The sequence below is a fragment of the Barbatula barbatula genome (genome assembly GCF_947034865.1).
Source record: "Barbatula barbatula genome assembly, chromosome: 11".
Lineage (NCBI taxonomy): Eukaryota > Metazoa > Chordata > Actinopteri > Cypriniformes > Nemacheilidae > Barbatula > Barbatula barbatula.
This window is the reverse complement of record NC_136774.1, coordinates 10,209,282-10,222,917: the sequence shown is the minus strand read 5'-3', so window position 1 is coordinate 10,222,917 and position 13,636 is coordinate 10,209,282. Positions and strand designations below refer to the sequence as shown.

The 13,636-nt window shown below is 41.5% G+C and overlaps 1 protein-coding gene and 1 long non-coding RNA gene across 2 annotated transcripts; one reads left to right on the top strand and one right to left on the bottom strand.

Annotated features, from left to right (window-relative positions):
* The first annotated feature begins 306 nt into the window (after positions 1 to 306).
* On the top strand, positions 307 to 7,123 carry LOC306900973. Its single transcript, XR_013787349.1, has 3 exons — positions 307 to 510; positions 6,140 to 6,320; positions 6,685 to 7,123. It is a non-coding gene; the product is annotated as an uncharacterized lncRNA (long non-coding RNA).
* Positions 7,124 to 9,366: 2,243 nt separating this feature from the next.
* On the bottom strand, positions 9,367 to 11,632 carry LOC306900802 (uncharacterized protein; the record flags this gene model as incomplete). Its single annotated transcript, XM_079468115.1, has 3 exons — positions 9,367 to 10,171; positions 10,585 to 10,819; positions 11,566 to 11,632. 3 exons carry the CDS (start codon positions 11,630 to 11,632, stop codon positions 9,367 to 9,369), a joined length of 1,107 nt encoding a protein of 368 aa, XP_079324241.1.
* Between the last annotated feature and the right edge of the window lie 2,004 nt (positions 11,633 to 13,636).

Below are 13,636 nucleotides of genomic sequence, written 5' to 3'. Positions count from 1 at the left end.
TATGCTTATGTTAATTTATATAATTGTTTTATTGTGTAATAATTATATGACATAAAAATTTAATTTTGTTGTATAAATTAAATAAACAATATTTGTTGACTGGGTCTTGTAGTGGTCGTGGGCAGGTTGATATCTAGCGGTTCAGCTTGGTATCGCAGTGTAAATTTCATAATGTTGTAGAGACCTGTTTAGCCAAGGAACGGTTCTTATCAGGGTTTTAGCTTGTTATCAGAACAGAAATAATCTGCAGGTTTATAGATGTGGTGAGAAGCAACAAAAAAGGGAAAAAAAGAAGTTTGTTCCTGAAACTGCAGCATCCAGTCCGGTAGGTGGCGCAAACATCATTGGTGCGCTCTGACAGTGCAGCCCATTAGCGCGCGCTTCCGCCTGGAGCCTGTAGTTGAATTACTGCGGCTGTTGCTTCTGAGGAGAAACTCAAACCGTTTGGTTGTTACTGTGGATTATGCGCTCGGCTTTTATATCATATTCAAGACTCGATGTGCTGCTCTGGTGAGTAAATGATGTCTGACAAACACTTCTGAGTTTCTAACGAATTGACTTCGGTTTCATTTCGTACGTCAGTGTAATCGGACAGACGTGCAAATCAAGTGACGCGGACACGTTTCGGAAAACCTAAAAGATTCCTGTTTACGCTGTTTACAGTGAGAAATAATACATATATAACTGACGACTGCTATTGAAATAGCATCCTGTTTAACTCGCGCGCTGTTGAATCTCCTCTCCTACAATGTCAGTAACGACTCCAGACTTCTCCAGTCTTGATGTTATACTATAAAGCTTGGTTTTTATAAAGAAAATGTTATTTTACTAATCTATTAAAAACAATAACTTTATATGAATTGTACAAGTATTGCTAGGTCTGCTGTCTTGCCATTGGCTGTTGTTTTGCATAATTAATTCACGTACGTCTTTGCAGGGCTTTTGTGCTGTTTTGTGGATGTTTTTATTCTTCGTTTAGAAATAGAATCACGTGTCAAGTTCCCTTTTTTGCTATAATGTGTATAATAAGTCGTTCTGTCATGAAGTTCATGTTATTTATATGAAGTCACCGTTGATGAGACTGTGGGTTCTTCCCGTCAGATTGCTGACGTTGGCCGGTGATCTTCAGAGAGTTTCGGGTGAAGCTCTCTCGGGTTGCTGGTCGTTTGTCTCTCTGAATGCTCAACTGAATCTGGTGTTCAGAGGATCTACGTCAGCCTCCTTAAACTCATATAGGGGGACTGTAGTCCTTCTGGTGTTGAGTGCGCCCATCTCTGATCACCCCTCGGGTTCACTCCCGTGTTCGAGATGTATTTCACCTCAACACTGATAACTCTGTGAAAGACAGAAACACACTGACACAACTCTTGACATCTGAAGGGTCTTTTGCTTCATGACTGTTTTCATGTCGATGTGTAACATGACGTGTGCGCGTGCACGATCACTGGTTTATTACAGACGCGCGCGAAACTGACCCCTAGTGAACTTCCGGTTTGTGTTTGGCTTAGAGATGCGCGGATGAGCTAAAATGTCACCCGCATCCGCTGCTTCAAATCAATTATCCACCCGCCATCCGCCCGCACGTATAATTTTCTATGATATAGATATCCGCACCCGATCGTCACTTTAATTCATCTAATTAATTTCTTTAAGCATGATGTTATCAGATTCAGTGACGTTAGAACTAGTCTGTCAATATCCGATATTAAAATGAAACGCTAATCGTAAAATGCTTTTAAATGAACATTTATTAGTATAACAAAAAGTTTGGCCAAACACAGCTCAAATGATTTGAAATATTATAGCCTACTGAAACATTCCAAAATGAGATATTCAAAGTGACATTAAGAACTTTTTTTTCTTTCCAGAAAACAGAACATACGTTAACAAAACGGAGCCAATTCAGCTTAAATGCAATATCAGAGTAGCTACTTGGCCTTTTCTTTTCCACTGTGCAAAAACAAAATAGCATCTACTGTGCCAGGATTCAGACGATTGCGCCTCGCCTCTAAAACCCGGCCTGCTGCACTAAATGAGCGTTCGCTTGCAGAGCTTGTTGCAGGAATGCACAATATTCTCCTAGCAAGGCGCCGCAGTCGTGGTAATAGGCGATATTGTTTGTCCCAGAATAAAAGCAAATTTTCCTCTGAGGACTCATCTAACTGAAAGTTTGAAAAACAGTATTGGTCCACTTCATCCATCATTCTGGGTAGCTCTTCATCCCATTCTGCGAAGTCCACTTTCTGTTTTTTCGCTCGTCCGCTGCCATGTTCCGCTGCAATGGGGGATATTAAACTTGTTAGTGCACACCGACCAACAGTTTCAGTGGTCTACGTGCTCAGGTAATGCGGGACAAAATTTAATTATTAATGCATTGTATAATTAATTTATTGTATTAATTTTAAAAAGTAGTATTTTTTTCTTTTAAAAATAATAACATTTTGCCTACCTTGTTCTGCCGCTGGTGAGGAGAGAAAGGTGCCTTCTGCGTTCTGGCTGACACTGGGTTCCTCACTTATAAGCTCCCGCACTTGTCTCTGCACCTCCTGTCTGTCATCTGGAGTCAACATTTTTAATGATTTAAATCTGGGACAGAGAAAAGTGGCGATCTTGTGTGTGGAAGTTAGGAGCATCTTCTCATCAAGCAGGCTGGATGCGCGATCACGGAGAAGGACTATGTATGATGGATCTCCAAACTTGGGCTCACAGTGTCTCTTGAGTTTGAAAAACCAAAGTAACACCATGTGAATTGTTGGGTATTTTTCTCCTTCAAGCTCATTAATGGCTAATTTGAAGAGAGTGAGGAATTCGATCAAGTGAGTGAGCTGGTCTTGAAAGATGCCCTCCATCCGATGCAGCTGGCCTTTGTCTTCCAGGAGCTGTCTGATGTCACTATACTGTTTTAGTATAGATTCCATCATGTCAACTTTGCTGTTCCATCGAACTTCACATTCTTGAATGACAGTGTGCGTTAAACTTGCAACAGCACCGGTTCTCTTCAGAAACGTCACCAGGCTTTTGCACGTATCTATCATTTCCAGCACGTCTTTGATGCCTTCTGGTGCATTCCTCTCACTGAACGTGTGTCTTAACACAGTGTTCAGCGTGTGTGCGGAGCACGGAACCCAGTGGTAGGTCCGAAGTGCAGCCTTAATGTTCGGGCCCTGGTCACTGACAAAAACTATTTTGTCTGCTGTAATTCCATAACTCATTAAGACAGTGGTTATTTGATCATGGATATTTTCGGCGGTTTTTTTTAGATGACTGTCAAATTCCACTGTTGCCAGAATGCGACTTTCCAGATGCCACTTCTCGTCGATGTAGTGACATGTAAGAACAGTATATGCCCTCTTATTAAATTCGTCTGTCCACATATCTGTGGTAACAGCAATCCCACTGTATTCCAAAACTTTTTGGATGGCCTCTGAAAGTTTTTCTTTACCAGCGGCAGCTTTTAGCTTTGTCCTGTCACAAACAGTTTGGCGATGGGGAATGATAGCATCAGCGTCAACTGCACCGTACTTGGCGCCAATATTAATAAGTGTTTGGGCCACTTGGAGAAATCCCTGGCCAGAAACAACATCGAAAGGCCGTATATCTAGACAGCACAGGTCCACGCATGCGTCCACGAGACTAGACTTAACGTCCGGCGGTAATTTTTTGCTGTCCCTACGGATATACGAATGTAAAGTGTTTGTCTGACGCGACTCGCCTTTCGAATTAGCACACACATGATGGACCATATTCGAGGTACCAGTTTTGTGGCTTTCATACACATACAGTGCATCACAGCTGTTGCATTTCACATATCCAGCACTTGAATCATCTTCGTTGACCACTTCGCTAAAGCGCTCCCACACGGCACTTTTCTTTCCTACCTTTTGTTTGGTTTTTAATTCTCCCTTTTTAAGTTTCTCCCGGATCTGTTTCGCCTCCATTTCTGCATTAAGAAAAGGACCCCCCCTCCACTGTCGACACCCGCGTATTTATTTTACATGAGTGAAAATTGCCGTTTGCCTGATCGAAACTTCTATTGAAACACATTCGTATTTTAAATAAATGTTGTTATAAATAATTGTATTTTTAACGAATGATCTCATCAACCCGCGACCCACCCGCAATTAATCAGAATATATTTTTTATTACCCGACCCACCCGACCCGCGGATCATCCGCAGCGCCCGCGGATTTAACCGCCATCCGCGCATCACTAGTTTGGCTGGTGTCTAATCATTTCACTATTTACATTCAGATGAACTTTATTATTGGATTGAATAAACGATTTGTTGAATGTGTCCTGCAGTTTGGTCGCAGTCAAACCAACCGACAGAAACTAGTTTGGGTTAAGCCAGGGGTGTCAAACATACGGCCCGCGGGCCGTATCCGGCCCGATAAGGCGTCCAATACGGCCCGAGGGAAGATTTGAAAAATAATACAAATATGAAATAAAAGTTTATTATTATTTTAATTAATTTAAAGTTTATTAATACAATCAGGTTTTCGCTGCCATATTATGTTTTGTTTTATTACATTTTTTATTTTATCATTGATCATTTAATTGGGCTTCTGCCGGAACCCCTAACAAGCATGCGCATTCTTAAGCGCCGCCTACATTTCGAAAACAAAGTCGGCTAAATTGTGCGGCAAGGACTAGTGATTTAAAATGTCCAAATAAAGAAAACTGACGGAAGGAGATGTATTTCTTCTGTGAGTTCAACGGTAGGGCGGTATGTTTAATCTGCTCACAAGCCGTGGATGTGCAAAACGAGTACAATATTAAACGGCACTATGAGATATACGCAGAGAAATATGATAAATACACTGGACAGCTTCGAAAAGTCAATAATTTAACTTTAGCCTCGGAAAAAAGCAATCAATGTTCACAAAAAGAACAGGGACTGATGAAGCTGTAACGCTATTTGATTGCCAACGAAATCGCAGCGGGATCAAAGCCGTTTTCAGAGGAAGAATTCGTCAAGAATCGGTAATGAACATTAACAAGTCCAACCTGCGCTCTCGACTCACAAACAGACAGCTAAATGACATTATGAGATTGATGTGGTTGAAGAAAAGCGATGTCAGGAATTAAAATCATAATGCAGATGCGATCTAGATCTTTTGTTGTTAAAGGAAATTTCTAGTAGGCCTATATATTTAATGTTCATATCCAAAGTGAAGTCGTACTACTGTACTAGTTGTTAAATATGTTAAGGCAGTTTTTCCTATAAGTGAATTATATTGTATAGCTTGTATGGTTCATATTTAATGTGACCGTCTGTACACAAATAGAGTCTGTTGCATTTTTGTCATTACTAGTTTAAAAAGTATCTGACAAAAAATATTCATATTGAAAGGAAAGGGTTTTGATTGCCTTTACCTAAACAAAATAGTTTTTTCAAAGAGGAATAAGAGTGTTATTGAACCGTTCTGAGGATTTATTAAATGCACCTTTTACAGAACACTATGTCTTTCTAGTTTTTTTGCTAATTCATTTATAATTTGGTGCAATATGGTTTAAAAAAGGTGATTCGGCCCGCACATTGTCACTTTTCTCTCCATCCGGCCCTTACCCTAAAATGAGTTTGACACCCCTGGGTTAAGCAGAGACTTTTATTACTTTTGGGAACAGTTGTTTAAAGCTACATTCAGACAACAGACATCCATACGTCATTGCTTTTAATACAACACGTTGACAAAAGCTACTTGAATATCGGCATGACCAATATCATTCTGTACAACAGTTCCTTCTGGTTCTGGTGTTTTCTTTACAGGGATTTTACTGAAATAATTCACACAGTTCTTTTACATTGAGACTCAATGCGTTCATGTCACTGAGCCTAAAATCCAAAACTTGAAAGAAAAGGCCGGCCTTCAGTATACGAACACAGAGCCTGAAAGAGTCAAGAACCGAACTTTACAAAATATCACTTTGGCATCAGTTTTACAGAGAAAGCTGCTCATGAATCTCACGTTTGCTTGATCAAATAACAGTGAAGTCGCAGTTGTCTGGATTTGTGTGGTTGCGGTAACATAAATCTTTGTTTGTCAATCATGCTCGTATATCCTTTTAAAGTGGTTTTTGTTGAGTGTTTATTCCATGTGACATGCAGGAGTTGGAATTTATTTCACTCTTTCTTCAGTCATGGGACCTCGGGGCTCCTGGAAATGATCTCATCTCTGGATTATACGTCATGTTGTACAGTCACATCACAAGCTGAAACCAGGTCTGGTCTCCAAAACGAGAGCTTGAATCAGAGATGATACCAAGCGTGGGGGAGCAGACCCCTAAAGAGAGCAGTCCGGAGTGTTCCCCCCTCTTCCGTGAGTGTCCTTGTTTGACTATTTTCATCATATTATCTCGGCTGAATGTTACGCTCACAATGCCGAGAAAAGATCCGTGTTTTTTCCCCTACATGTTCCTTGTAGGAAAACCAGATGCAAATACCTTCAGCCTAATGTCTTTTTTGTTTTGAAAAGCGCCTCTCTAAAAAAATATCTCAAATCAGAAGAAAAGAGGATTGAGAGAGCTGGTCATTCCTGATCTCTTACATGGGAGTTCTTGAATCAGATATGGGCGGAGTTCCTTACATAGAGTATACAGAAGTAAACGCAAGCTAATGTGTCATTAAAGAAATAAATCTGTTTAAACATTCTCTCTTTGCCACTATTCCTGATTTCTGTGCAGATTGTGGCGAGGCAGACTTCAAGAGAGATATCAATTCTGTAGTTGACCTGCATCAGGGGATGGTGTGACCAACGCTGCTTTATTTGGAGCCTTTGTTGACATCGGAGTTGGTCAAAGCGGGCTCATCTTAAAGCTCAGCCTTGCTCTTGTGCCTCGTGAACGTGTGGAGGTGCTGATAAAGATGTGGATCAGATGAAGAATCGGATCAGTCTGGACCTCATTAGGGGCCTCAGATAATCTCATTTTAAAAAAGATGACATGATAATACAGCATATATTTAATAAATAAAGCAAACACTTAAGTGCAACTCTAATCTTGCAGGTAAATGTTTGGTTTTGCTCACGTGCATGTTTGTTTACACAAATCAAGTGGAGAAGGACTGGAAACTGTAGGATTTTTATTGTGATTTTTATTATGGTTTAAACGTGCTTTTACATTTAATATGCTTTATGATTTCATTATTGATCATTAACTGTGCATAATATGTTAAAAATATAACCGGTGTGTGTGAGTCCAGTTAAGGACTGATTTTGAGTGAACTTTCTGTACCAAAATAACATGTGTGTGTGTGTGACTGTGTGTTCACACCGAGCGCGAATGAGGCGTCAAGCGCGAGTGATTTACATGTTAAGTCAATGTAAAGACGCGATAGACGCGCTTGCGGCGCGAATGAGGCGGCGCGAATGACCCGAATTGCGCGAGTTGAAAAATCCGAACTTTGGCGGAAAGTCGCGTCGCGTTAACCAATCAGGAGCCTGCTCTATTAGCGCTTGCGGCGCGAATGAGGCGGCGCGAATGACGCGAATTGCGCGAGTTGAAAAATCCGAACTTTGGCGGAAAGTCGCGTCGCGTTAACCAATCAGGAGCCTGCTCTAGTAATGAAATTCGCGTCGCGTTAACCAATCAGGAGCCTGCTCTAGTAGTGACGTAGACGACGTAGCGAGCAGAGGCAGAAACAAAATGGAGGATAAATTAATCATCGCAGTGTGTGGACAACCGGAGTTGTATGATACTTGTTCTTATTTCTATAAAAACAGGAATAAAAAGGATCTTGCTTGGAAGAAAGTGAGTGAGGAGGTCGGAGAATCTGGTAAGTTGTAAAAACATTCTTAACTCAATTTGAGTTATATATACATATTGAAACTACAAGGTAGCTAAAGGCGGTAGATTGAGCTTATTATTTTACAACTACGTTCCCGCTAAAGTTCATGTGTTTATTCAGAGGAAGTGTGCAGAAAGAAGTGGAAGAGCTTGAGGGACACATATTTAAAGGAGAGGAGAAAGGAGACAGAGAAGAGGAGTGGGTCAGCAGCAGATGCAGGAAAAAGATGGAAGTACTCTGCGGTCCTGTCTTTTCTAGACCGCTTCGTCTCCCCACGGGAGACAAGCGGGAATATGGAAAGGGGGGATGAGGAGAATCAGGCCGCAGGGTACGACCAGGGCGAGGCAGCAGTAGGTGTGTTGACAAGTGAAGCAATACAACAGGGCAACATGTAGTTGTTTTTATGATGAAAATATAGATTCATTTCTCTGTGACAGGTGTAATGTGCAATTAATATTTAAAATTGTCATGACAGATCCGACTGGTTCTTTTGATGGCAGTGAGCCTGGGTCCCCTCTGCCGGAACCTGCTGCTGCTTCAACATCTGCTGCTGTACCCAGAGGTGTGTACAGGCAATTATGACAATGTTTACATGCATATTATATTTACAGTGACGTTTGTGAATTTATGCCTTCTCATAGTACAAAATGTTTTATCATTTGTTACAGCACCACCAAGAAGAGCTCGGAGAAGGCCTAGGGAGCAGCCATCAGAGGTGGAGCGACAGCTGCTTGAAGCACTCCGGACCCGTCCTGTTGCCCCAACGCCGCCTCCACGCTCAGAGGATGAGCTCTTCCTCTTGAGTCTGGTCCCTTCCCTGGAGAGATTGCCACCTCAGACAAAGGAATTTGTGAAATTTAAAATTCACAAATTAATTTATGAAAGCAGCACAGTTGTGCTTAATTTGGAACAATTGGAGCCCACAGAGTAGTTTTTTTAAAAAGAGGCAGCAATCTCTGCAGGGAATGAAACAGACTTTCTCTCCTTTCTCCTCTACTTCATTTTGACCCTCACTCTTCCCTCTTCCAAACAAGATCCTTTTTATTCCTGCATGTAAATAGTTGTAAATGTTCTTTGTATATAGTTTTTATTTTTATAAATGTTTTTTAAATAAATGTTCTATAAAATGATCAAAGGTTTTGGTGTGTTACTTTGTGTATAACATAGTAAATCATCATTTATATTTGTAACATTCAAATATTATTTATATATTAAGACTACAATCATTCGAATTGTACATTCACTTTAATTATGTCATATTGCAAATACACTCACAATAGTATAGTAATTTTTTTTTTATTTGTGATTGGACCAGTGTTGTTGTATAGTGTAATGAGAATGTAGCAACGAGACGGATTGATTTTGGAGGATGGCTCCATTTATCATTTACAATATACAAAGTGTGGAAATCAAAAGAAAAGACAATAGAATGGAATAATTATAGGAGCTAAACATAAAAGACATAAACAGCACAGTATGTAATGAACAAAAACTATTCAGTCGGCTGCCACGGGACTGCTCCCTCGGCAGAAAAGTGAGCCATGAAACTGTCCCGAACCCGGATGGCCTCTCTGGCAGAATTATTTGCTGCAACCCGACCAAGACTCTGCAGCGACTCCTCTGTACCTTGCACCCCCCCCCCTCACAGCAGGTGCCTCTTCAGATCTCCTCAGAAAGTTGTGGAGGACACACGTCGCCTTCACACACCTCTCCACAACATCAGGCTGAACCTCTATGAGGCGGCGATATATCCTCCACTGTGAGGACAGGATCCCAAAGGCATTCTCCACCACCATCCGGGCTCTGGACAGACGGTAATTAAATACCCGTCTCTCTCGGGGAAGGGAGCGCCCAGGGAATGGCCTCATGAGGTTTTTCCTGAGGGGAAAGGCCTCATCTGCCACAAAGACATGGGGCAGGGGTCCTCTGTGGTCAGCTCCTGGTAGAGGACGGTCAGGTGGCAGATGGAGGGTGCCACCACGGAGTGCCTGGCCAAAGGCTGAGTTAGACAGAATCCCACCATCGCTTGTCCGGCCATATCCCCCAACATCAATCACCCGGAAGCAATACCTTGCATCCACAACAGCTAGAAGAACTAGAGAAAAATGTCCCTTGTAATTAAAAAACTGGGATCCGGTATTGGGAGGTGACTTTATCATGACGTGCTTGCCGTCCAGTGCTCCACAGCAGAGCGGGAAGTTCCACCTCTCCTCAAAACCCTCTGCAATGGACCTCCATTCATCTGTGGAGGGCACAGCCATGAACTCCTCTACTAAGCAGTCCCAGATTGCAGTCGCCACATCTGGGACTATCTTGCAGACTGTGGAGACACCAACACGGAAGCTGCTGGCGATGGTCCGGAAGGAGTCTCCTGTGGCAAGATATCTGAAAGAGAAAATAAAATGAACATGGTTATAAATGCAGATTGTGATTCCATATTAGAAAATATAAATTGTTTACAGTTAAATTTATTGATAGTGGCAAGTAGAAAACCACTATATTGTGTTTCAAAGTTTCACATAGCATCTTAGCATTTAAAACTGCAATAAATACATTTAATCAATTTAACCGTTATTTTTCATATTGAAACTGTCGAAAATACACAAGAAAGTGAATTAATCAACATGACAGCCTCTGAACTCAATGCAAAACTAATATTACATACAGGCAACGGAATAAAAAATAGATTCAGTCAGTCATCGCTACTAAAATTAATTTGAAACAAACTCGTCATGTGTATGTGGAGGTTCAGTCGTTAATTACTTGTAATCACACAGAATATTAAATTATTTACTGACCGGAGACAGATTGATAGGCGCTCTGCAGGTGGAATACAGCGCCTGTAGTTAGTGTCCTGGAGGGAAATCCTCCCACCGACACGGGACAACAGGTCATCGAACTGGGGCCTGCTCAGTCGGAAGTACCGCTGAAAGCGTCCGTCATCCAGTCGCAGCTCCTGGAGGAGTTGGTGAAACTCACCAAGCTGGGTGCGCCTCCGAAGGATCGGGTGGTGATGAACATTTAAACAATGTTCTGCGCATTCAAAAAATGGAGAGAGGCCAGTTCAGAAAACGTTGAAATTTATTGATCAGAAGTCTCAAACAAACAGCTGTTTCGGTGGATCCTCAGACTCAGAACAGTCTTAACAAAGGATCGACCCCCAGAAAAAACATACACATGGTTTTATATTTCACGCCGAATCTCTTCTTCAGCCTGGGTCCAATCAGATCGTCTCCCCTTTGTCCTGTCTCAGCCAACCAGCTCACTGCCTTGTTTTTCAAACCCGACATCTGTAACAAATTTGCACACAAGACCCTCACCCATTCCATGGGGCTCCCCGTGTAATCTAATCTTTTCACACACACATAGCAATATCCTGTGGAAAAACCCCACAATATTCAGCGCTAAATACTTGGTTAACTCAACTAACACACTGGTTATATTTTCAACTTATTATGCTCAGTTAGTTAACAATAATAAAATCCTAAGCATATTAAATGTAAAGGCACGTTTAATACCACAATAAGATCCTTCAGTGTACACATTTCTTCCCCAAAAATAAGATGTGGTTCATGTTACACACACACAAGCAGATCCTGCAACCCCCCTCTCACTGACCACATTCCGATCTCTGGCAACATCTAGCATCTGTAGAACTCTCTGCTTCAAGCAGGAAAATACATCCGATTTAAACAACATCAATCATCCATTTTTATATCGATCCATATACGGATCTAAATTCCCACAGTGGACCCAGACACGGCGCCGAACTTGTTTACGCCGTTTTTCAGCCTTCCACAGCACATACAGTGCAGCTATCCTCTCAACGTAATCCATGTCCGCCATTTCGCAAAGACTGGATTCGCCTGGCTCCCATGAAGCGAATTTGACGCGCGAATGATGCGAATTTCACGCGCGAATGGCGCGAATAGCACGAATAGCGCGAATGACGCGAATGAAGCGAGTAAACACAAAATGTTCAAGCGTCCAACTACTCGCGAATAGCGCGTTTTTGATGCCTCATTCGCGCTCGGTGTGAACACACAGTAAAGATCAGGTTACGCAGAGCTCATCGGAATTTAGGTTTCGTGTGATGCTCCACAAAAGGTTGGGAAAAGCAGTGTGAGCTGATTTGCTGAGGCAGAACAAAGAGAGAGCGGATTGGACATGTGCCCAGGCTTCCCCGGCTAAGAAAAGACACCAGCTTCCCTTGCTAAAAAAAAGACACCAGTGAAACATTATAAATATGCTGTAAAATTGTTTCTCTGGGTCGGTTCTTTGTGAGACGTGTTTGCGTCTGAGGACCCACCGAAACAGCTGTTTTGTTTGAGACTTCTGATCAATAAACTTCAAGATTTTACTTTGACTGGCCTCTCTCCAATTCTGAACGCGCAGAACATTGAAGAAATGTTCATCAGATGGTGACCCTAGACGCGATTGGAGAAAAAGGCATTTAAAAAGAATTGTAAAACTCGGGGATTGACCGAAAATCCGGACGAAACAACTCTGAATTCAACACAATGTCAACAGAATAAAATAAGGTAAGCAGAGACCTGTTTAAACAAACTTCTGCAGATTGAATATTCCAAATTTATGTGTTGAGTTTGAAGTATATCCGTACCTTTGATTACAAATTAGAAATTGGTGATATTTGTTGATCAGAATAAAAAAAAATTTTATATTGGAAGACGGGGTGAGAGGCCCGCGTCACGATTTTTATATTACGGGGTAACCAGGCCCACGATTTTTATATTACGGGGTAACCAGGCCCACGATTTTTATATTACGGTGTAACCAGGCCCACGATTTTTATATTACGGGGTAACCAGGCCCACGATTTTTATATTACGGGGTAACCAGGCCCACGATTTTTATATTACGGGGTAACCAGGCCCGTGTCACGATAGTTAAGAAGAACTATTGTTGTTAAATACTTTTGAAACGCCTATAAGTAACCAGGCTTATTGCACGCCAAAAGGCATTTTTAAAATACCGTTGGTATAAAGTCCACGGCATGATAAAAATGAGATAATTGTGAAATCCTTTTAAACACCTGCAAGTGTAAAAGTCTTGCAGCATGATAAAAGTGAATAAACAGGGATAAATGCTTTTAAAACGCTAAAGATACGCTAAAAGCCGATTAAACTGTGTATATTAATTGTGTATTGTATACTTATATGTATATTGTATTGTATACTTATGTGTATATTATTGTGTAAAATGTCTGAATTTGAGAGGAAGTGTGCGGAGTATGGGTTTTCCCCGGTAAGTATGCAGTGGAATAAAATTGTGGAATTGTTAATGGCTCAGTCGGAGCCGAAAAATCATAAAAAGGAAAGAAAGATTTGGGAAAGTAAATGGAGTCAGATATGTATGGAAAATGTATGGAAGGAATCAGAAAATGTATTGATTAAGATAACACCAAAAATCAGGGAAATGGAAAAAAAAGCGCATGCAAGGTTAAACCAACATGTGCAGTCGGAGAAGTCAGAGAAAGAGCTGATGTTAGACAGGAAGTGAAGGACGGAAACAGTGAGCCTGAGTCATCAGCACCGCCCCTGAACAGTACCGCCCATTGTATCCAACCCTCACTCAGCCCCCACCATACACTTCACCAAAATTGACTCTCAGCAGGGTATCTCTGGAGCAGAAAGTGGGACACAAGCATCAACAACAGTGGCATTAAAAATCTAGTGCTGTGGTTTGGACAAATTAGATTTTCAAAAAGTCAAGAGTATATTGAGACAGGTGTTCACAGGAGTACAGATAAGTGATAACTATTGTGGCGAGCATCAAGCAACACAGACACAGGTAAGTACAATTTGTACCCCGGAGGGTGATTTATTAACA